At 39.0% G+C, this 23,952-nt stretch overlaps 1 protein-coding gene across 1 annotated transcript in view; it reads left to right on the top strand.

The window, feature by feature from the left end:
• Positions 1–62: 62 nt before the first annotated feature.
• The window catches only part of ece2a (endothelin converting enzyme 2a), a 74,557-nt gene continuing 50,667 nt past the window's right edge, over positions 63–23,952 (top strand). Inside the window, exons 1-2 of the mRNA XM_032566586.1 lie at positions 63–354; positions 926–1,090. Coding sequence (XP_032422477.1) covers positions 931–1,090 — 160 coding nt within the window. The 5' untranslated portion in view covers positions 63–354; positions 926–930. The remainder of the gene's footprint in view (positions 355–925; positions 1,091–23,952) is intronic.

Genomic DNA, 23,952 nt, shown 5'->3' with positions numbered 1-23,952 from the left:
TTGACAACTTTTCGAACCGCATTTGAAAGCCTCATCACTGCGGGACACCCACGTGTTACACGTTGCTCCGCCTCCAAAACACTCACTTTACAGAGACTTTGGGAAAATGACCTGCATTAAAAAAAAAAAAAAAAGTAACAGCTTAGATTAATGTAATTTAAGTTAATTTTCCAGACTTTTATGGTGCTACAGGTATGTCCTTGCTCTAAATTAGCCCACGGTGTCCGGAGGAATATTTGCTCAAACTACAACACGTGGATTCATCGCTGTTTGGACATTTTCCGGATTCGACGGAGGAACTGAGGCAGCCGAGTGGTTTAAAGCACTTCACGTCCAGCTCAAAGTCAACTGCTTGTAAGTAATGTTGTATTGTAGACTTTAAATAAATAGTTATGATTCGCATGCAGGAAACGCTGCTGGCTTTCTGCTTCTCTGCCTCTGCCACGCATGCGCCGTGTGACTAGGAAAGCTACTAGTAAAGTTCCCACTGTTTGATATTGGAGTTACAAATGTCATATTTTGTTAAACTACCGCCACCTATTTTGAAACTATAACAAGGGAAAATGTTGGTGTTAGCAAAATTCAAATCGCTTTTATTAAATCGCTCTGGTATCTGCAGTTTGCAATTAAATGAATAATATAATTATTAGAAAAATACTAACCCAGTGGAAGTGAAAGTGACCCTTATAGACTTGGGTGTTTATGTGAATTTGACACATTAATAGAAACCACCGATGTTTCAGTCCAATAATTCATTGGTGTTTGTTTCACTCTTATCAGTTTTTATCATAAAACTGTTGTCTTTAAATCGTTTGTCTCCTAAGCACTTTGCAGAACCATTTACAGTAGATTTAGTATTGGTGTGGTTTTAAAATGTTCTTGGTATAATATGGAGTGAAAAGTTGTTTCTCTTGTCTTATTACAGACAACATGGAGTATCTGCCGGATAAAAACTCCAGCTACAAAGACGTTGCCTACTGGGATGACAGGTACCGGACGGAGCAGCACTATGATTGGTTGGGCAATTTCTCCAGTTTTAAGCACCTTCTGGAAAAAATCATCAAAAAAGAAGATTCCATCCTCATACTGGGTTGGTGTTCTTTGTTCTATCCAGACCTGATAGCAATTCACCATAAAAATAGAATATAAGCACAAACCTGATGTTTTGTATGTTGCCACAGAGTCTGATTTGTGCATTTCACTTTACAGTCAGTGACATTTTTAAGCATGGGTCAAACCTTTTGCACAAACATGTGGAATGGCAGAAAAGTTTTAGTGACAGAATTTGGAGCACCTTGTTCATTTTTGAGGTGCACCCTGGATAATTGATGGCCTCGGACTGCTTGTGCCCCTGCTTTGAGTTTGGGTGGCCGTGTCAGACGTCAAGGCTTCTTTCTCGCTCAGTCATTCCTGTCACCTATCCTCTGTCCTGCTGTCAAATTAAAGATGAAATCCATGACACGCCGTGCTGTTATGTCTGTCCCTTATCATTTATATGGTTTCACTTCCTGTCATTATGAACAAATATGGTCATAAAACCTTCCCAGCCATTGGTGTTGAATGTTTGCTGGTGTACTTTGACATTTAACATCCATAGCTTTCTAATACAACTGCATACCAAGTATTTCTGATAAAGTTAAATAGGGTAAAAAAAAATCCAAACAATAATAAACAAGTTATTGTAAATCAATTATTTGCAAACTATTGTTGCCTTACTTGCTTTATCAATAAGCTAGCAAGTAAAGATCCAGAAATAGAGTAGGGGAAAACATGCATGGAAGTGTATCTTTTCAAATGAAAGCATTAAGATTGTTGACAGAAAGCCACAAGAACCTCTGTTTGCTACAATCCGTGTAGGGCACACACTCTGGAAGGAGGAGCTCTGCTGAAATCAAGCTTTTAGTCTTGCATGCCGAGGATGATCGATGAGGTGGAAAACTAACACTGCACATTTCCCTGAACACACCATCCCAGTGCCGTAATAGCTGACTGCGTCGAGCAGTCAGCTATTACTTGTACCAATCTGTTTGTATGTGAGACCATTTTGATGCAAACTGACGATAGTTGTGCACTTGTCTTTGGAGGTAACTAATGCTAACAAAAGAAGACAACTATTCGTAGAACAACTTAGTGTGGGGATTGTTTTTGTGAATGGGTGAATGCAGTGAAAATGAATATGCAAATAGAAAGCTCCTAGAAATGCATTATTATATAGGTTTGATCACAGTACGTAAAAATTTTAAAACAATGTTAACTGTCACCTCAGAAGAGGATTTTTGCAAAGTTCAACTACATTTTAGTGTCACTTAAAGTTTCAACAACCCTGGCTTTACTTTTCTACTATTGACATTGCAGCAAATTTCCACAAGGTGTCACTGTTGCATTAACATAAATTTGATTCCGTTGCACAATTCCATACATGCCTGTTCTGCATGGTACTGCTTTTCTGTAAAGAGAAACTACATTTTATTACGGCATTATGCTTGGCTTATACTTAAGTCACTTATTCCTGGATTGATATGTTTTAATATGTGATCACAACAAAGTGCAGAGATGTGCTGTTGATAAAGATGTTGCTTAAGTTGTTTTTTTCCCCCTTTTCCCCACACCTTTTTCTGAGTACTTATACTCAGACATTGAAAATGGTAAAATGGCATTAGGGTAACTTATTTTATAACCGAACTTAGCTATTTCTCCAATGTAAGCCTTGTTTCTGTATGGTTTGGGACCGTTTCATTGGGGAGAGACGGGGGGGGGGAGGTTGAGGTGTGTGTGTGCGTGTGTGTGTGTGTTGAATCTGTGTCAGGAAATCACAGGAGGTCTCTGTTAGGTGTTTGAGAGCTGGAGGGGATGATGAGGTCAGTCAAAAGCTCTATGCCTGTTTTGCACTGGTTTTCTTTAAGATCACCTACATTGTTTTCTAGATTTGGTCTTATCTAGTTTTATTTGTGTGTTTAATCAGCAAGGTATAAACGTTTAGGAATATACAGTTTCTTTCTTTAGTTTTTTAGTACCCTGGCATGCCAACGACAGAGCGAGCTAAGACTATAGAGGCATTGTATGTTAGATTGCTTCTCTTGCTTTCCTCCTGCAGTCAGGGTTCCTAAGGAGTCTGAAAAATGCTGGAATTTGTTTACAATATCTTCCAGGTTAGTATGGTAAAATATAGGTATTTCCCCGTTCTATTCCAAAAGTCCTTATTTATTTCCTTATTTCCTCCCTACAGTATTTTCTTCCCTTTGTACTCCTTCCTCATTTTTCATGTATCTTCTTACTTCCTGTCTTACATCTTTCTTCTTACCTTGTGCTCCCGTTGCTTCTTTACCTCCTTCTTGTTCTCTCCCTTCAGAATTTCTTCCCTTATGTTCCTTTGGTTTTTCAGAGACAGTAAAAGGACTGAGAAGTCCTGTATACTACACTGCACCAGGCAGTTAGGTTGACTATTTTCTAAATGCTGTATTAAATTGAAGAGCCTCCCAAACAAAAAATCTTGCTTTCTTGTGAGCAGTTTGTGCTTTTTAACAACTGACAGCTCAGATGGCATACCATAAAGGTTTCATGTAATTGGTCCTCTTGGCTGGAGGACGCCTGAGGGAGAGGGTGAAAGGTCATGCCCTCGTCAAACAGTAAGTGGAAACCCCGCCAGGTTCTGGTAGACAGAACTACCGTTGAGTTCAGCATATGCATCAGCATGAAGATTTCAGAGAGATTGCATATTTTATAGAAACCAAGCACTTTTCAGAGGTTGGCAGCCACAAATCTCACCAGCTACATTCATTTGTCATATTTACAGTTGTCTTACGCAGAGAGGAAGCAGGTACAGTTTCCAGATGTTTTACTGTACTGAGATGACGCAGAGGAAGGAAAAACAAGGGAAAATACTTGATGAAGTTTTGCTGAGTCATTGAGGAAATCATGCAACTAATCCGGTGCGGATTTGGGATTGTCAGCTCTGAGACGGAAGTCATTCCTGTTAAGAAAATCTGACAGAGAGGGGGAGAGCTACAAGGGAGCAATGTAAAGATAAGGAGAGTTCTGGAAGGTTTTGCTGCTGCCAGTGTCAAAACATGGGGATTTTAAATCCCTTTCTCAGTGTAGTTTTTTTTGTTGCTAGATTGCTTTTACTCCATCATAATAGTTTTGTGTGTAAGCTCCACATGTTACATGTCTTTCACCATCATTTTTAAATTAAGATTGCTTTACCCACAGTTTTCACTGTCCACCTTTTTAGTTACCCGCTTCAGCAACTTGTCATGATCTCACATTCAGTTGTAACCCAGCAATGCCCTGTCTTAGAATCAACTAGAACAATACGGGTTTTTGAATTTACAAGAGTTTATACAGTTTAGAGAATAATAAGGGCCCCACAACTGAACTGTGTTGTTAAGAATGAACAATTCTCAACATTTTATTAAATATTAAGGAAATGACTTTAGAGTTTAAAGTCAGAAGTATTATTAAAGTTGACTCTCTTTGATAGGGTAGGTCCAAAGATCCACTTCCTCTCAAATACAACCTACTGCTCATCTCTTTTGCACCAACTTATTCAATTTAGACAAAAAATGGCGCAAGAAATGAACCCATGTCTTTTTCTATGGAAGTGTGCAAAATGAGAAAAGACTAATGACACCCTAGAGTAGAAATTTTCCGTCCGGGCAAACTTGGTAAACTAGCTTTTTATTCATTATTGCTATCCAGTGGACAAAAGACCCCACATAATAGTTCAAAGGACTTGAATGAAAATTGGAAAAGCGGACGGGTATTTCTGGCACTGTGATAAACTGGGTCTGATTCTATTTGGCAAACAGTATTACTATGTGCTATTTAGCATTTGGAACAGTGAACTAACAAAAAATATTTGTGCTCCCACAAGCACAAATATCAGGCCACTTTCATTCAATGTCTATATGCCTCAGTATCTATACACCTCTCCATGATCATCAGGAGTATATGTAAATATTATCTATATTCAATCTGTTTGGCTTCTTATTAACATAACTTTAAATGTAGGGCTGGTATGATGAAACATTTGTGTGTGTACGGTCAAGAAAATGTCAAGAGACACCAGATCCAATAATGCAGATGCGTTAAAGATTTGGTTCAATGCTACATGTGCTAGCTTAGCACATTAAATAAAGCTTCTGAGAACAGTTATATAAAAGAAACATTTTCAATTATATTCTAGTTAGCTGTGATGTATATGTATGTTTACAGGATTACATAGTGGTGGGATCTAGGTTTTAATTAAAATACATTAAAGCCAATTTTATTTTTTCCATCTTAAAAAGGCTTATCTTGATGATTTACCTGTTCTCACTTTGTATGTTGTCCTTTTCTCATCGTAGGCGGTCCTCAGCATTACCAGCATTTACAATTAGAGCGAACAAACAGGCCCCTTTGTTTCATTTACATAAGGGTGCGTTCTTTAAATGCAGTATTGATTTTGTAATCCTTCATCTTTCAACTGGGTGGTAAACTCATTCATAATAGCATATCTTGCACAGAAGGTCCGCTGCCTTACTCAAGACACCCACTTCATTCTCTGACATTTAGTCAGCGCTGTTTATGCTTCAGAAAGATTTAGTAAAATTTTTGGTCTGAAAATGTAATAAAAATCCTCTAATTATGAAACAGAGCTGCAGGGTTTTTGTTCTGTGCAGATTTTTCTTTCTTTCTTTCTGTCCTGGATGCATGCACAGCTGAAGGTCTGGAGAGGTGTGTGTCACACCATCGCATCAAGAAGTCCCTGGCCGTCCATCTGACTAGTGTCTACGCTGCTATTATTACAAAGAATTAACAGCGATCGCCTCATAGATAGCCCACTTCCTTCTTGCTGTGTTTATGGCCTGCCCTGAGCTACTGCTACTGATGTAATGACCCCGTGTTTCCCAGTGGTCAGCGCTCATGTTTGTTACCCATGACGATGGACGATGATGTAATGACACTTTGATCCTGATGCATGTGTGGTTGTATTCTACGAGCATCTGAGGTCAGCACACCTGGTACAAGGCGTGCATGACGTACAGTCTCCGCAGTTAGGTCCAGAACTGCATTAGAAGGTTAAATAGGCAAATAAAATATGTGTGGTAGCTTTATAGCTTCAGGTTTAGCGCTGTGCAATAGGTTGGCAGACCTTCAGGATGACCTCTGAGGCCTACAGCGGTCCGTCGGTCGGATGCTGCTGCTGAGGAACTGAGGGGAATCTTGGTTTTGTTTTTTATTTTTATCCAGAATTTAGTGTCTGCCAATATATTGTCAGTGTTATTGTAATGGTTTGAATAAAAGACAGAAACATTGAACCACTTTTTAAAAGTGTTCATATTAATTATTAAAGTTTCTTTGTGCTAGGTTGTTTTGCCAACTCCAGCTACCCCTTGCTGAACGAATAAACAAATCCATTACTGCATTAATGAATAAAGGTTTTTTTGTTGATCTTTCAACTGCATCCCATCACAATCTTCAGCATATAATGACTGCTTAATGTGAGACGTTCCATTAAAAGCAGGTAGGTGGGCTGTGACGTCTTCTGTTAGACACATTAGTTTAGACATCTTGAGACACAAGCATTTGTACATAAATGTGTGGTTTTAATCCAATCTAGAAAGTAAACTGCAAATTCACTCAATTTTACATGAAAACTGAAAGTTGTTGGTCTAGTTTCAGCCTCTACTGCTGTTACATGCTGCAGTGGAAGGATTAAGTGCCCTTTGAGCAAGGCACTTAATCCTAAATGGCAGACTTTAATATATTTTAATGGGATTTAAACGATAAGAAAAAATAGGGATAAGCCAGCACTCCAAAATATTCTTAGGGTTAATTAGGAAAGTCTTATTATCTGATAATAATTTTGTAAAATGTAACAAACATTCTAACTTATTCAAGGAAGCTTTTTTAATTGCTGTGGCATAATCATAAACATGTCATTCATAATGGAAAACTATGAATTGTGCCTGTATTAATAATTTTGCAAAGAGGAGTTAGGCTGAAGTACCTCAGCTGCTATTTTTGTTTTGCAAAATAAGATTCATAAATGTTATTTACATATCTGGCAGCAGGATTTTTGTTATACGATAAGTCAATGAGAAAGAAATTAATGTAGGACATCTTTATGCCAGCTGAAAAGCTGTAAAATAATGCTTTTTAAAAAGTGTGATCAACAGATTAATTTGAGACCTTGCTGTAAAAACTTATAATATTTCTATTTTTCAATTAATTAAAAGCTCTTTGCTTGATAGGATGCATCTTTTTTGCCTCAAAAAGACTTAATGGCCTACATATAAATTAATTTTACCCTGCGGCATTATAAATGTACACACACACACCCACACACACACACGCACACACCCCTTCCCACTCACACACAACACAAAGGAACAAAATGCTGATGGCATGGAAAATCACTGGGGTTTGAAGTTGTGGCAGACGTCATAGATATCAGATCTGTTTGTGGTGGATTCTTGCATTTAAATCTGCAGAACGTCCGTGAAACATTTGGTTTTTTGTGATTAGCATAATGTTTTCACCTGTATTCCTATGTATGTACAAAATAAACTCACACACACACACACATATATATTGCAAGTTGAATGATATAACAGACATACAGTTTGGCTCGTTCACATTTGCCCTTCCTTTTATTGATTGCAGCTCTTCCTTTCCTGTGGTGACAGGAGTCAGAGCATGTTGGCATGAATCTGATCCACTACTTCTGGACTGTACCAGCTCTTTCTGCTCATTTTTTTTCATGGTAAAATTTAGGGCATATTTTATTTAAGTGTAAGTAATAGTTACCTGATTCTGTGGTGAAAGTGCTTCTTAGATGCCCTTTCTGGCTGTAATTAACTTAATAGTTTGTTTTCATTATTCTGTCACTCTTTATACACTCAGTGGAAAAGTAAACAGAAATGTATTCAAGTATTCTTGTCTGTCCTGTGGAACACAAAAATCCCTGTTTGGTAAATGCCTGTCTTTTAAAGTCAGAGTTTGTGGCTATAAAAGTCTCTGACAATAATATTTTTGCTGTATATTGGTAGTATTTCAAAAAGTGATGAATATAGAACCAACTAATTTTCTTGGGTTTGTCAATTTATAAAACATAAGCAGGAATAGAAAGTTATATTTTACAATAAAATCACTTATAAACAGACCATCTTTAGGGCATTTTGAAGAAGACTGTGTTGTACCCATTGTGGAATCTGTTCTTGTCTGACGGTCATGTCTCCTGTGGGATTTGGAGGAGCTTGAATGCCCCCTGGCAGCTGGATTTGGACATTAGTCTGTCGATTGTTTTTCTCCATATCAGTGATGTTTGCTTTTTGCTTGATGTCATCTCAGGAGAGTAATTAATTCTTTATCCCTCCATCTCTTTCTCCTTCCTTTGAAGCCTGCCTGCCAAATAAATGTCTGCGTCAAATTACACAGATTCTTGTGTAGCTTTTACATCTGCCCTCTGTACTTAAAAAAAGGCTAAAAGAACTGAGAACTCAGAGAAATTTAAGTTTGGAGAAGTGTGGAATTGTGACAGGAATAGGTGTAGGAACCATGTGACTTGCTTGTTGACAAAGACCAGCATTGATGAACTAACATGTTTTTTCTTAGGGCAAAGGGAATACAGTTAACAATGTAGCTACATTGTGAATGAAGACAGTAAGTGTAGTTTTGCCTGCAGTGTCCTGCGGCCTCTTCCTGGGGAAAATCACGCAATCAGAACACCTTCATGCGTATATGTTTACTGTCTGTGCACAGAAAGGTCTGCACACCACTGCAGTGCCTTGTAGGTATAACGGCTGAAACATCCGCAGCAGGTACTGTACAAAACTGGCAAGAGATGTGTGAATGAGCGACGGTTTAAGTAGATGAATGGCTGCAGGCTGGAATGAATGAATGAATGAGGAAGGGCGGTTTGATGGAATCAAATTCACCCATCCTTTTCCTCCTCTCTCATCTCCTTTTTGGGTCCTCATTGGTTGCCTGCAGCGTTCAGGGAGCCCTCTCTATGCAGCAGTCAGTAAGTCAGTAGGGGCAACCCTCCCTCCAATCAGCCCTTCCCGTCGTTTTGCTGCTGTAAGGAGTGGTGCTGTTTATGAATGAGTGTTGCAGCCGCAGAATGTGAATTAACAAAGGGAGGGAGTGAGCAGCAGATAGTGTTGCATGCTGAATGAAATGCAAGCATAAAAAGAGAAAGACGGCAAAAAAAAATGTCAGAAAGATTCTGAATGAAAATATAGCAGGCGGGGAGCAGGGATGTGGTGTGTTGCTGCTGGTAGAAATTAATACATTTTGGAGCGATGGATTCTCTTTAGTCGTGGCACACTAAGATGTCACTTCCGCTGTGCAGGTGTGTGCATGCGTGTGGGGGCATGTGTGTGTGTGGAATAATGCCTTCTCTCATAGGTATGCAGATCAGGTAGAGTACTGGAAAAGTGGATGCACAGAAAGGGGCCTGTGAGCCAATGGGAACCTCCACCACCTAATCAGCACATACACAGTACCCTCAGCCCTCTCTGCAAGCTGCTGCTCCGTGCTTTGAATAATAACGGGGTTACCCGGGCAACCAGGCAAGTGTGATCGATGGTCCTGGCTCTGATAAACAGAGCACAGAGGGGTTGTGCTATTGTGTGTGTGTGTTATTTTTGTGTCACAAGGATTCTGTTGTTGCAGAGGGATTTTCTTTGTTTCTAGTAAAAGTAGAAGACGTAAGACCTCTTCCAACTTGTGGTTGTATATGTGTATTAAATTTTTAATGATGGTGAATGTCCTTGATGAGGTGTGTAGACTAGAGCATGTGTGTGGTCACCCCCACACCTCCCATGAGTGGGGTGAACACACTATTCTGACTCATTCACTACGCCACTTGTAGCTAAAAGACTCCACGGCTGTTACTCACACTCGAGAGCGCAAATCATGCAGGAAATCACTGGGTATGACGGATAATCTGAGTAGATTAAATGACCGTAAAATAGTTTTGTTATGGGCCAATGCAGCATATTAAAGAAAATGCTGGGAAACTGGTGGAGGATTGAAGATAGGATGGTTGATATTGAGGGTTATAAGAGAAAAGGGAAGTTCTTCTCTATTTAATGTCACATATAACTGTCCACATTTATGGGCAGCCATGGTAGGGATGAGTAAAAACCTTAGAGTCAGTAAAATAATCTTATACTAAAGTTCCGACTTTAGTATAAGATTATAAGATGCTCGTCCTATTTCTCCTCTCTCACCACTAACGTTAATAAAAGAATACCTTTCATGTAAGGCAGGTGACTCTTCTTTACAGCTAGACTAACCCAAGGATTAGAAGAAAACTGAAGTAATCGTGATACATAGACTTAGGTTTGATTTGGAGTATTATTGTATCTTTACCTTAAATCTGTGATTTTACTCAACTTTGTAAAAACAAAGTTCTTTCTTGCCATTTCAAATTTAAAAAGAACTCATGGGATGTCTCTCATGCATCTCAGTGTTGTAACAACAAACTCTCCAAATCTCTGGCCAATCACACTATAATTATTAGGCAATACACAGGAAGAAAGTTCTTCCCAGAAAATGTATCAAGAATAGACTGCAAGAACTCCCAAGCCTGGGCCTTCAAGAAGAGATTGTTGTGGTTTTGTTCCAGCAACCCTGGGATAAACAACAAAGTATTCAAAGTAATCATCAGGTTTTAGTTTTTGTGTTTTGCAATTTTGATGTTCTTCTTTTTCTCAGTAGATGCTTGCTCTCATATTCAGCAACAGATTTTTAAATCTGTTCCCTTTTTGTTTAAACAACTGTTTGATTTTTATAGTTTCTGCACATTTTATTTTCCTCTGTTTCTGAGTTTGTCCACCAGGTGGGTGTGGTTTGTACACCGTTCACATCATCTGGGCCATACACTGGACTCTTCAATCAAATCTGCTGGCTAGAACAGCTAAGTCATGTGACTGAAGTAACCCCAAGAGTTTTTTGGGGGAAGAGCTATAAAAATTAATGGCAAAATAATGAACAAATGAAGTGACAGAATACAATGAACTTTTTGGGTTGTGAGGGTGAGCCCCTTACTTTAATAATGACTGATGATGCAGTAAGACCAAATTAATTTAGGTAGCAATCATGTTCATGTTGATTATCGTTAAACTGCTAAAATATTGTCAAACTTTCTTACTTAAATATCTTGGCTGTCTTAATCTCCCCATTTGCTGCATTCAGGGCCCAAAGTCATCTACACATCAGTCCACTATTGACACGATGTTTTATTTTCAATGGGCTGTTTTTTGCCTTATATGAGCATTTTGTTAGCTGTAAACAGACTGACGGACTGTATTCCAGTCATTATGGATTCCTACATCCACTTAAGATTTTCCTGGGAAGACTGGGGCATGTTTATCAGAGTTTTGCAAACATTTACTCCTGCCTTTTTGTGCCCTTCCATCAAGCAGCTTATACTACAGGATGAAGCAAAATATCTACTCTTTCAGTTATCTCTTACCACCATATTTTTGAAGCATTAGAAATCTTTTGAAATATGAAATCTTATTTGTTGAAAATATACAAGATAATGACTCCAATACCTTGCCTTTCATTTTTTGTTATTGTTACATTTTGTATTAGGATTAGCATGGTCATAGCCTTTCTACATAATTCGGCTCGATTCTCATCTCCCTTCAGTGATCTGTCTGGGATTTCTCCCATTGAACTCAATTTCTTAGGATGAATTTCAACTGGGCCGCTCAATGCTGGTATTCGGAGATCAAGCTTTTCTTTTCCATGTTTAATGTAAAGCGTGTTACTTTAACTGACTCCTTACAAGAGTTACCAGGGTGAACTTGTTTGGCTTGACAGCTTACCTCTTTGAGAAAATATTAAAATGACTTAGTTTGAAAGTAAGGACTGAACTTTCATTTTTAATTTTAAAATAGATCCTTCTGCAGGTTTGTTAGCAGCACCAGCCAGTTTTAAAGACATTTGTTAAATTTTAAAGTTGCAGCTGACAGAGAGCTCTCGATGTTTAATGCTGTGGTTGAGTTGGTTAGTTCTGGTTGGTTTAGTCTCACTTTTTTTATTATAACCATTATTGAACGGAATTGAACAAACTCTTTATTGTCATAAAAAATGTAATTTATGATTTTTAATTTTTTTTATTTTTAAACTTAATTTCTGGTGGCAAGTGGGCAAAAGGTGACTACATCCTAGATGGGTTGGCAATTCTTTAGAGTCTAAAACTTATACCATTCTTCTAAAGACCTATGTGTGTCACTCAGTTAGAAAAAAGTTTGTCTTAACCAATATATGAATCTATTTTGAAGTGATGTGATGTAGTTATTGAAAAATGCCTGAATTTAAATGACAAGATGACAATCATTAGACATTGTACAAAGCACTGTTCACACTGATGATCATTGAGGACAATCAGAATTCAAACGTTTTCTAAATTAATCAATCAATCAAATTTTACTTGTATAGCACCTTTTAGCAACAAGACATTTGAAAGTGCTTTACTATCATAAAAACACAAAATTACAAAATCATAGAACACACAGTCAACAACTACATTTTGAACATCATATTATGGATTAATGTTTCAGGATTAGGTTTCAAAAGCAGCTCTAAACAGCTGAGATTTTAGTCTAGATTTAATGGAACTCAGTGTTTCAGCTGTTTTGCCGTTTTCTGGAAGTTTGTTTCAGAGTTGTGGTGCATAGATGCTGAAAGCTGCTTCTCCATGTTTGGTTCTGGTTCTGGGAATTCAGAGCAGACCAGGACCTGAGAGGTCTGGAGGATTAATACAACGTCAGCAGATCTTTAATGTATTGTGGTGCTAAGCCGTTCAGTGATTTATAAACTAACAACAGTATTTTAAAGTCTATTCTCTGAGCTACAGGGAGCCAGTGTAATGACTTTAAAACTGGTGTGATGTGCTCTATCTTCCTGGTTTTAGTGAGAATGCGAGCAGCAGCATTCTGGATCAGCTGCCTGATTTTTTTTTAGGTACACCTGTGAAGACACTGTTGCAGTAATCGATGCGACTGAAGATAAACGCATGGATGAGTTTCTCTAGATCTTGCTGAGACATTAGTCCTCTAATCTTAGAAATGTTCTTCAGGTGATAGAATGCCGACTTTGTTACTGTCTTTATGTGGCTCTGGAGGTTCAGGTCAGAGTCCATCACTACTCCCAGGTTTCGGGCCTGATCGCAAGGTTTTAGTTGTAATTGAAGCTGTGCATTGACTCTAGATCGTTCCTCTTTAGGTCCAAAAATAATAACTTCAGTTTTGTTTCTGTTCCGCTGGAGAAAGTTTTGGCACATCCACACATTTATCTGTTCTAAGCATCTGTTAAATTAAATGGATAAGTCAACAAAAACATGCTAAGTTTAATTTAATGGAGGGAATAAATGTTTGAAACCATCATGACAGCAGCCAGCACTGTATTGTTGATGATAGCAAGCAAGTAAGAATTTAATTGCAGATGGTCTCTGAGCTCCAACTAGCAGCAAGCAAACCTAACAATCTAATTTCAGTCCCAGCTCAGCTCAAGTGCCTGCAGATGTTTGCTGAAGTGTTACTGGATGTCGGTGTGTAGGGGTGTGTGGGTGTGTGTGTGTGTGTTGATGTGAATTCAAACACAGAGTCCCTTCTGGCACGTGATTTACTAATGTTGCTGGCACAATATTCTACATACTGACAGCTTAGGCATGGTTTCTGTGAGTAAGTCCACTAACCGATTATGTGCTGGTATTATGGTTTCGGCACCAAGGTGGAGCTAATCTGGACAAGTATTTCTGATCTTATTCATATGATCCCTTCTCATCCGGACTCACATTACCTTTTCTCTTTCCTCCCTCTTCCTTTCTCTTTTCCATCTCCTCCCTTCCTCTGTGGCCCCTCTCTCTGCTCAGCCCTCTCCAGCAGAGAGCGGTGGTAGGAATGGAAGTGTGGCTGCTACAGAATTACTACTCACAAGCTGATCTTCCAACCTGGAGCATCGTGTTGACCTCAGAGAAGGGTCAATCTGACTGAATTCAGACTCAAATTGAAAACTAAAAGCCATTTTCCTTGTGAAAACCGCTGTATGTTGTTTCACAAAATCTAATTGGCCTGACTATGGACACAGAAATCCTGTAAAATCTTCAGTGAGAATAACAATAAATGATATTTGATGTAAATATGGACATAGAAGAGGAAGACGTATTTCAAGGGATGACTGACTGAATGCGTCTTAAATAAACAGTAAGAAAAATTATATCCACTTTAGTCGACATCAGCTCCAGCTTCTCATTTTATCCTGAGCAAGCAAGAAAAGGCATGTCTTTGTGCTGATGGAAGGCAGGCATCTGTGTGTGAGACATGAGCTGCGTCATCCCTCTATTATCCCTGAGCTATGGGCAGGGAAAGCCCTATCAGCTAGGTAATAGCAGTGTGAGTGCGTCATCGATGTCCCAATCCATCTAGTTATCTCCGGTGATGCGCTCTTGCCTCAAGCCTTGTCTGATAAAGGTGATTTATACGCTTCCATAACCTGTGACAGAATTTAGTCTTAAGAACCTCTGCATGACTTCTGATCATGTGCAGTAGCAGCTGTTGTGTCATGACGTGTTAAATTGTTTGTCATGTGGTATAAATTTTCTCAATTCAAGTGTGTGCTCTCTCTTTTTTAAGCAAACATAAGGCAACAATGCACGCCTCATCTGGGTGTTGCATTCGTTGTCCCTTAATCAAGAAATACTTTTCTTCCTAGCATATTTCTTTTGTTTTTAAGTCTAACTTGTAATTGGGATTGTCTGTATTAAAACAACTAAAACGATTTTAGGTTTTTGCAGTTTTTTAAGAAGGTTCCCAAGCCACAACATTGACCATTTTGACTGGTTGTAGTTGTATACAGATTATCACCTCTTTATCTTCTGAAATATTTTCATTGTGCATTGAACAACTGCTGTCACTACCCTCTACTGTTTCACATTTATTTCCATGTATTTTATTTATGTGAAAATACAAAGATTTTCACATAGATATAAAATCATTTGGGGTGTGGGGAGTCAGGGGCATTTACCTCATTAAACAGTGTTAAAATACCAGCTTGTTTGCATTTATTTTTTAAATTTTTTGGGCCCACATGTTTTGCCTTCAGTTATTTCCACTCTTTGAGATCTAATTTCCAAGGACAAAGGACAAAAGTCTCTAAGATAAATGCAGTCAAAATTTATTAGAAGGGCCAGTCAAAGCTAAATAGACTATGATGAATAGACTCTCAGTATCAAATTTGTACCTTTTTGTCATTGGAGGAGTCAGTAGCATCCTTTGGACCATTGTGTTACCAAGAACTTATATCTCTAGGTTTTTCTACATAAGTGGCCTTCCATTGTTTTCATGTTATATTTATTATGCACATGTTTATGATTTTTCAGTTTGTCAGCTGCTGTTTAATATGTAGCATAAAGTCGGAGTCCTCAGGTTGACTTAGTGTCATTTCTCTCTGAAACAGACTTTCGGTATCTTTCACTCACATTTTTCATGGTTCTATCTTCCACTTATTCCTCTAGGTGCCCTCCTCATCCTCTCTCAGCCTGTTATTGCAGCTCATCTTTAAATACTATATTTGCTTAATGGTTGGGTGTATGTTGAGTATGTGTGTCTGTCTGTCCAATAGGATCTTTTTTAGAAGAGAGCTGGCTGTCTGTGGTGTGGCCCCTAGCACTCTTACATAATGATGCTTGTAATGCTGCAGGCACAGAATCCTGCACCTCCACTTCTGAATCTTAAACTCGTTCCTCTGTTTTTTTTTGTCTTATCTTTTATGAGGCTTCATAAAATCTTGTCTTACTTCAGTGCATTTATGAATTTTCTAATATTTGTTAGCACTTTACATGCTAAATTTCTACTTATTTGCCAATCTTCAAGTGTCCTTCATTCTACTTTGTTCAGTCTTCAGTGTGCGCTTTCTTTGCTTAGTCACTGTATCTTTTCTCTCCATCTCACACTGCTGATATGACATGCAGAACAGAGATAGTTTAGTTTGGTTGTGATTTTCTTATGTAACTCTCCATTTGCCTTTGCAGTTTCCTTTGTCTTCAGTGCAGATAGACATACCTTTGCACAAATGAACAAGTCTTGAAATTATGATAAAATGCTTAATCATTTTAAAACAGTAATACAATGTAGTGTTTATATTTCGGAAGTGTTGAGTTAGTAGTGTTGCTGTGACTCGCTCATGCATGTTGGAGAAATCCTTTAATCTCTATTGGCAGACAGTCAGGGGTGCTTTAATGCCCCCTCACTCAAAGCACCGCCTTTTTACCCAAAGCTCCGCCTTGGAGCTGCAGTCCCCAGCCAAACTTCCGCCCTGCAGATTACCCCTCCCTTTCGCCTCCCCCGCACATCTCCACCAGATTAGTGGCAGCAGCAATTAACAAACAGCTGGTGGAACTGAGTCTGCTGAGCTTATTATACAAACTACAGAGCTCCTAAAAACGGCTGTAAATGCCATCAATGGACAACATGGAGAAACGTTGTGATGATGTGCTTTTCCAGAGCATAAAGACAAAAGAAAGATTTAAAAATTACCAATGACTCATCTGTTTCCTTGGCTGCTTACCTGTTAGAATTTTTTTTTTCTTGTTTTTAAGTGATCTAACAAAAACCAAGAATATGTGACAGTGTTACAACAAATATTCACATCAAAAAGCTTTTGTTTACATTTAGTGAAGGAACTGATTACATGAGCAATTAACTCATTGTGAGCGTGTTCTCTGTGTATTAGGAAGGTAAACGTTGCCTGCTAGGGGTGGCCACAGGCAATCTCGATGTTTTTCTTAAATTCAAATTCAACAATACTTCATCGATCCCAAAGGGAAATTAAATGTTGTTGTAAGTCATACTGATTAAAAATTCTTCAGTAAGTTATAGCAGGTATTATTGCTATTTCGACATCTTTTACTTGACCAGCAAGTGAAATGCTGGCAGGGTTCAACAAGTGAGGTATTTCCTGTTTGGCAGTCGATTATAGACATCGGTGATGTCAGCGGAATCCCCGGCGCTACTATAAATTCAGTTTGATCGGTCGTTTTCAGGGAGCGAGGCCCAATGGCATCAAATTATCTTGTAGGCCAGATGCAGTTGTATTTATGGCCAAATTTGGTTGGCCTGATCAGGTTTAGGGAATTCAAACAAAAATACTCCAGTTATATTACTGCTCTTTCAGGATGAGATACTTTTAACACAGAAGGTATTTGTCTTCAATTATGATTGTGTATAGATTGCGATCTCAAAAGTGGTTTTACAAGTCTTAAATTGACCTAAACTTGCACAAAACTGTGCATATAAACTTTTTATTTTGGAGATGAAAGGAAGAGATATGACTTCTCCAGATCATGGGAGGAATCTGATTATATGTGGTGTTCTCATTATTCTGTTCATGAAAGAGGAAAAATAGAGCAAGAAGAAAGATTTTGAGATAGAAAAGTACTGAGCTTCAGATTTTCACAAATCCCACATATGGGAGTCCTTCCAGACCTCATGTTCCTCTGCTGATTAAATCCAACACACACATACACATACACACGCAATCTCCACCGGAACACACACACTCACAAAATACAGAAATTTAAACTGCACCTCCTCTTAAACTGTACTGCTAGCGCTGAATTATGACAGAAGCTGTCATGTTGTTTTTCAGGTGGTGCAAACTTGAGCTCAGTAGGCTTCCCGAAGCCCTCTAACAAGACATAGCTTTTAGTTTAGAGTGTCTGAGCCCTGCTTGCCTTCTGTGCATTATGCTTGGATGATGAATGTGTTCTCTGTCATTGTGTACTGCCTCTGAGGCTTCATAAAAGCCAATATGTGCCAGGGCCATGACTATTTGATGATCAGAGAATCTGTAAATCTCTCTGATTTTCACACAGTGTGTATTTACAATGATCGAATACAGAGTCAGGTCTTGTCTTATTTTCCTAAAACAGCTTTCTGACTTTGGCCCCTGACTCCGTCTACCCTTTGACTGTCCTCTGCCTCCTGTTGCTCCTCATGATGCGGCACTGCTCCTCTCATGCTTTACACCTCTCTTCTTCCTCGCCTGCCCTGCATTTCTGATTTCAAGTCTGTTTCTACGCTCGTCTAAACGGATTTGCCTTTCTGCCTTTACCCTTGGCTCGCAGTCATTTCCCTCCTCATCCCCAGCGCTTCTCCTCTCCTCGGGAGCCTGTATCCTAGGTTACATAATGTGTATTAGCGAGATGTAGGGGTGGGGGAGCAACGGTGAAGGCAAGGAAGTGAAATGGGTTGAAGAAGGGAAGAAGATGCGGTGTTTGTCTCTTGACAAATGAGATTTTCAGACTTCATTTTCTTGGTAAATGGTCAGGGGTTGCTGTCTGTGTGTCTGTGGATGTTAATTTACTTACTTCCTTCTTTAGGATTGGTATCCTTTTTCTTTCCTCTCTAAATTGCTTCTCTTTCTTAGCTCTGCATGTCATATTTTTAAGAGGATGAAGTCTTTTCTGCTAGACTAGCTCATTTTTTTATTTTCAGGAGTTGACATCTGGGTTGGCTGTCCCCTCCTCTTTTCCTCTTCCCCCTCTTTCTCTCACTCTTTCTCATCCCCTGCTCGTCTCAATCATGATTACACTTTGCCTCGCTGACCTGCAATTATGTAACTACACTTTGGCAGCAGACTTCACCCTCGCCTAGCACTGCATTGTCCCATCTTTCAGAGCACTCACTCCTCTCCATCTCTGCCTCCCACTCTTCTCTCTCAGGACCATTTTTTCAGGTCTTAATCTTGTCCGCAATTTATTTCCCAGCAATAGGTTGACATGAGTGGGGCGAATGAGATTGGAATGGGCGGGAGTGAAATGTAGAAAAGTTCCCACATGATTTGGTGCTCCTGCTGTATTACAATAAAACACAACATTGTGTTTTTCTAATAACTGAAAAGGTTATTGCAAAACCAGTGTCTGAGCACAGGGCACTGAATCCTGTTTTAAACACCTTGTGATGTAATTCAGAATAGGGACTGTTATTGTGTCATTCCTTGCTGTAGAAAAAAGTAAATTTCATGGTATGTAGTAATATCAGAAAAAGCAAGTATTATAAATAGCCATTAAAGGAAAACCAGGTTGTTTTTAAATAAAACTTTATAATTTTTTGATGGCTATATAATTCCATGTAGTCTGAATTATGTTTGTTTAGATTATCAAAATTTCATATGACGACATCTCAAAGAAATTAATTAATGAATTCTAATTAATGGATCTCAAAGTAATTTCAAATAAGCAATGTTTTAAAAAAACTCAAATAAGTTTTGTTTGACTAAATCAATGAACAGAAACGTACTAAATAATATCAGGTGCAGACTGATTTCTTTTGGCTCTTGGCCTGTAATCCACTGTTGAGGTTTGGACATGTTTGGTTGCAGCACTCCTCTTTTAGCTAATATTAGCACTGATGCCTGTTCTCACATCAACATGTTTAACATTGAGAGGAGATAACCTGCTGTTGTGATACACAAACTCTTTATGCATAATTAGCAACACCTTTAATCAATATACTGTTGTAATGTTCTTTGGTTTAGTTTAAACTTTCTAATCAATAAGCCAAATACTGCTGTTTTAATAAGGCAGCTGAAATAATCATTTACTGATAAATTTTAAGTGACATTTGAGTATTTGAAGCCTGTTGCTATGGGATAAATATCTTTGTATTTATGATAATGCAAGGAATAGTACAAAATCGTAGCATTACTTGACAAAATTACAATTTCGTCCTATTTTTTTTTTTTTGCTATGCCCTTAATTGTCATTTTCATACATATAAATTCCCATAATCTCTATCTGTAATAGGTTAATTAGTGTTCTGTCTTTATGTTTCTGTGCACATTTTGACATTTTTGTGCAATTCTTTTAGTTATTTTGCCTAAAAGCGTCTTGCTACAGGCTTCTTTGGTCAAACGGTCCTTAGGTAGTTGAATTTTTCCTGTTGGTTGCAATGGTAGGGTTTGGTACAACTTGGTTACTTTTGGTATAAAAACGCTCCCTCCCTTCTCCCCCAGCTCCCACTCGCCTGGTGGCCAGTCAGGATTTTGGAGTAGCAAGTATTGCCATGGCAAACATTGATTGATAGCATTGCTCAGCTTTACTAATGTGTGATGTATTTGTGATGTGAACACAGAGTGGGATCGGTCTTCTTTCTGCTGCTCTGACTATTGGTGAAGGTATAGCGTTGAATGCAGTGTGGTGCTGAAGAAGCGGAAGAAGCTAATAGCGGCTAATTGCTGGGTACATACAGGCTGCCTGCAGCCGAGCTGCAGAGCGTTGTCGCCACAAAAGTCTCCAACAACACAGAAAAGGAGTCGCTAGATTTATTACTAGTTGTTGTTTTGAAGAAAAAAAAAGTCATGAGGTGTCTGGAAAATTGATAGATATAGCGACAAAGACGATAAGTTGACAACAGAGCTTATTTCATCCTGATCACAGCCCTACTCACTCCCTCTGATCATCCCCACACTCGGCTGTCTCTTGGCTCCGACCACTTTGCTGGATTTTTTTTTTTTCTAGATTTGCTACAGACGGGGTGTAGCTTTCAGAGGGGGGTTAGTTACACTTTAAGTTTAAGTATTCTGGTCGGTGAAGACTTTTAGATTCCCTTTGATTGCTTGAAGCTTTGTAATTTTACTCCCCAGGAGCCTGAGAAACCCAATCCAGAGACGGTCCTCGGTTACATTCGGAGCATCGGCCTCTCGAGTCAGGAAATTAAGCTTCGTGTTATTGCAGGAGAGATGTGGAAACCTCCCACAGGGACTCAGTGGCATGACATCATTGTCTGATTACACACGCTAGCCTAGAGTGCAGTTTACCTTTGGCTCTCATTATTAGTGCAGTGGTTGGCTAGATTGCCAGACAGCTGTTTCTCTTCAGCCTTTGTCATAATTCATGAATGGCTGTTAGAGAGCAGTGAAAAAACAAATCCACCAGTACCAATTTTAATCTACATTTCAATCCAGCATTACTTTGGTTGCTCATGGTTATTAGGTTGATATTTTTGTCAGCATTTTTAGACAGCAGTGTAATTCAGTGTGTGGGGGTGTGTTTGTGTGTGTGTGTGCGTGTGCAGAAAGAGGGAGAAGGTACACTGATTTGAAAAGGCCAGGGTATTAAAAGGTAAAGCTTTAATCCAGATAGATGCACTCTCTCTCTCTTTTTTCTTTCTCTCTCTCATGTCCTTCCTTCTATATCAAGCAGAAAGAGTCTTGTTTTTAAATTTTGTATTTTTGTGAAGGTCTGAGTATGGGTAGTATTAACTACAACATCAATAGAAACTATAAAATGTGATAAAAGAGGTAAGCGCAAACATGTGTCTCAACATGTGCTAAAAGGCAAAGAATAAAAATGTCTCTTAAGACAAGTTTTAAAAGTGGATAATAAAGGGGCACTTCTAATATGTAATCGTTCCAAAGAAACAAATAAAATATTCCTATGTTACCTGGCTCTGTGACAAAATATCATCTTAGTAAATAGACTAAACCAAAATCTGATAGTGCTGCGCTTATGTGATCCCTTGTTGGCATTCGCTAACAGTAACAAGTTCATATTAGCTGTTCAATTAGTCAGGCTATCTGCTCTTGAAGCCAGCCATCAGTGAGCTGCTTAGCAGATCGGCTGCTACTAGTTGATATTTGATACCTGTATGTATTTTTTGTGATCATAAAGATTTCTGAAAAGGCCAGTTTTTTTGTTTTCTTGTAACCTGGAGAAATATAAAACACAGACAGTGTTCAGTAACTGCAGGAAGGGCAGCACTGCCTTGCTCTATACTCATTGGAGAAAAATCCAGTCACTGCAGCACTATCACTAGTTTTCCACTAGAAATAAACACACCGGTAGCAAATTGCAGAGCATAAAACTTTAGGGATTTTGGAAATCATAACTTTGGAGTACTGGTGCAGGATGACTTGTTTAAGGATTTGATTTTCTGTCTTTTTATCAGTAAACCATTGGTAACAGAAAAAAAAATGTGTTGGTGTGTGAAATATTATTTATGCTGCTGATAGTAGTTCAGTATTTGTGCCAGACTCGGTGCTTAACCTGGCGCTGCCGGTGTGTGTTTTGTATGTGTTTTGGGACCTGTCTTGTCTCTCATCAAGCATGCTGTTGGAGTAGACGCTGCAGCAGAGAGAAGAGAGAGTTGGAGAACGACTGTGACTACGTCATACCACCCGCTCTCTTCTGTGCTCCCTTCTTTATCTTTGCACTTGCCAATTATGCCTTTTCGCATTTATGTATCTCAGCCTGCTCCCCTTCCGCATCTCTTCCCTTTCACTTTGTACGCCAGCCTCTAAATTCCCCCGCTCTCATCCTCATTCATTTCTCCAGCCATTCACATCCCAAGCTCTCTCATTTCCACCAAATTGAATGTCATTCATACCTCCCTTTCAGACTCCTGCAGCCTGTAAAACAGATATTCAGGATTTCAGCAGCCATCCCCACACTGCAGATAGCCACATCACAGATATCACCACTGTGACAGACACAGCCTAGCTTTGAGTTCCTGTTAGCATAGCCATATTTGTACTTCCTCTGTGCCAACTGTGCAACATCAGTGTTTGCTAAGCTGGTGGACATCGGATGGCATTTGTACTGTGTGGTGCCATTTGGGAAATACTCGCATTATAACTCTTTCACACTTATCCTCTCTGACTTGTCTTGTCCATTTTCTCACCTCCTCCACTTCATCTTTCCTGTTTTCCTCGTGGACGAGAACGGCCAGATCCTTTTGGGCAGAATATGATCATGATTCAATAGAAACCGTTTGCTGAACATGTCCAAATGTGGGTTTGTTATGGTGCGCAAATAGTGTCTTTTCCAACTCTCCGATGCACTGGTTGAGAATTATTGAAAAGCAGACGGATCTGAATCACAAGCACCAACAGAGTCACACCTTCCCAGTAGAGTATCAGACGAGCAGCTGGATGAGTGCAGCGGAGAGTAACGTTGACTCACTGGCATATTGCATGTGGCAGCAGACCAGAGGAGGGGACGGAGCTCGCTGCATTAATCACCATCTTCATCCGCCAGCCTGTCTTACAGCCTGACTCACTCTTCAATAGCAGCTTCAATGCTGGTGGCTCATTGAAGCCCTGACTACAAACCACGCTGTCATGTTGGTGCAAACTGCAGTAACTACTTTCAGTTCAATTGAGGTTATCTGCCATATATACGTTTTTAAAAAGTTGATTCGATATAATCATGTAGACAAATTCAAAGTGAACTTCATACATTTCAATTTAGTTTTCAAACACTGAAGTCAAGTTTGGTTTATTTTTCAAATAAGTAAAAAAAAAAAAAAAGATTTCTACCTAGAAACAACCAGTCAGAGACTTTTCTCCTGGCTCTGTGTGTTGATTGTCTTTGTATCCTCACATTTACTTGCACTAATGTAAGTTGATTCAAAATGTTTAACATAAATGGGGCTCTAGGTAAAGTCTTTCACTGCTTTTTTAATTTTTCCAAATACAAAGAGTGGCATTTATATGGAGGCATGCATTCTCTGATGCCCCTAACTTAGAGGGATTGTCTTCAGAAATTATCTATTTAGTAAATAGGGCTCATCTATTACATCTCTGTATGGATGCAGCCCTCTGTAAAAATGTTAAGGTAGGTTTTCTGCACTTTAAATCACTCTAAACACACGGTTCCTGTCGTGAAACATGGTGGAGGCAGCATCCTTAGATTAGAAAAGTATGACGGTGGATATACAGTTTTAACAGTAAATTGTTTTCTGCCATTACCAATTTGACTTCACCTCCCATAAAATTCTGTCACACAACATCTAATTTCAGGAAGAGCAATTGACTTAGTCTTATTCACATCGCGTTAAGACACAATGACACCGCAGGAAGACATGCAATTTCCTCCTACAGGGATCAATATGCTGTGTCAGCCTGAAAGCTCCCACAGTGGACTGGCCCCCTTAGAATCTGATCCATAGT

The sequence above is a fragment of the Xiphophorus hellerii genome, chromosome 6, assembly GCF_003331165.1.
Source record: "Xiphophorus hellerii strain 12219 chromosome 6, Xiphophorus_hellerii-4.1, whole genome shotgun sequence".
Classification (NCBI taxonomy): Eukaryota; Metazoa; Chordata; class Actinopteri; order Cyprinodontiformes; family Poeciliidae; genus Xiphophorus; species Xiphophorus hellerii.
The sequence above is the reverse complement of the archived record's forward strand: the minus strand, read 5'-3'. Positions and strand labels throughout refer to the sequence as shown.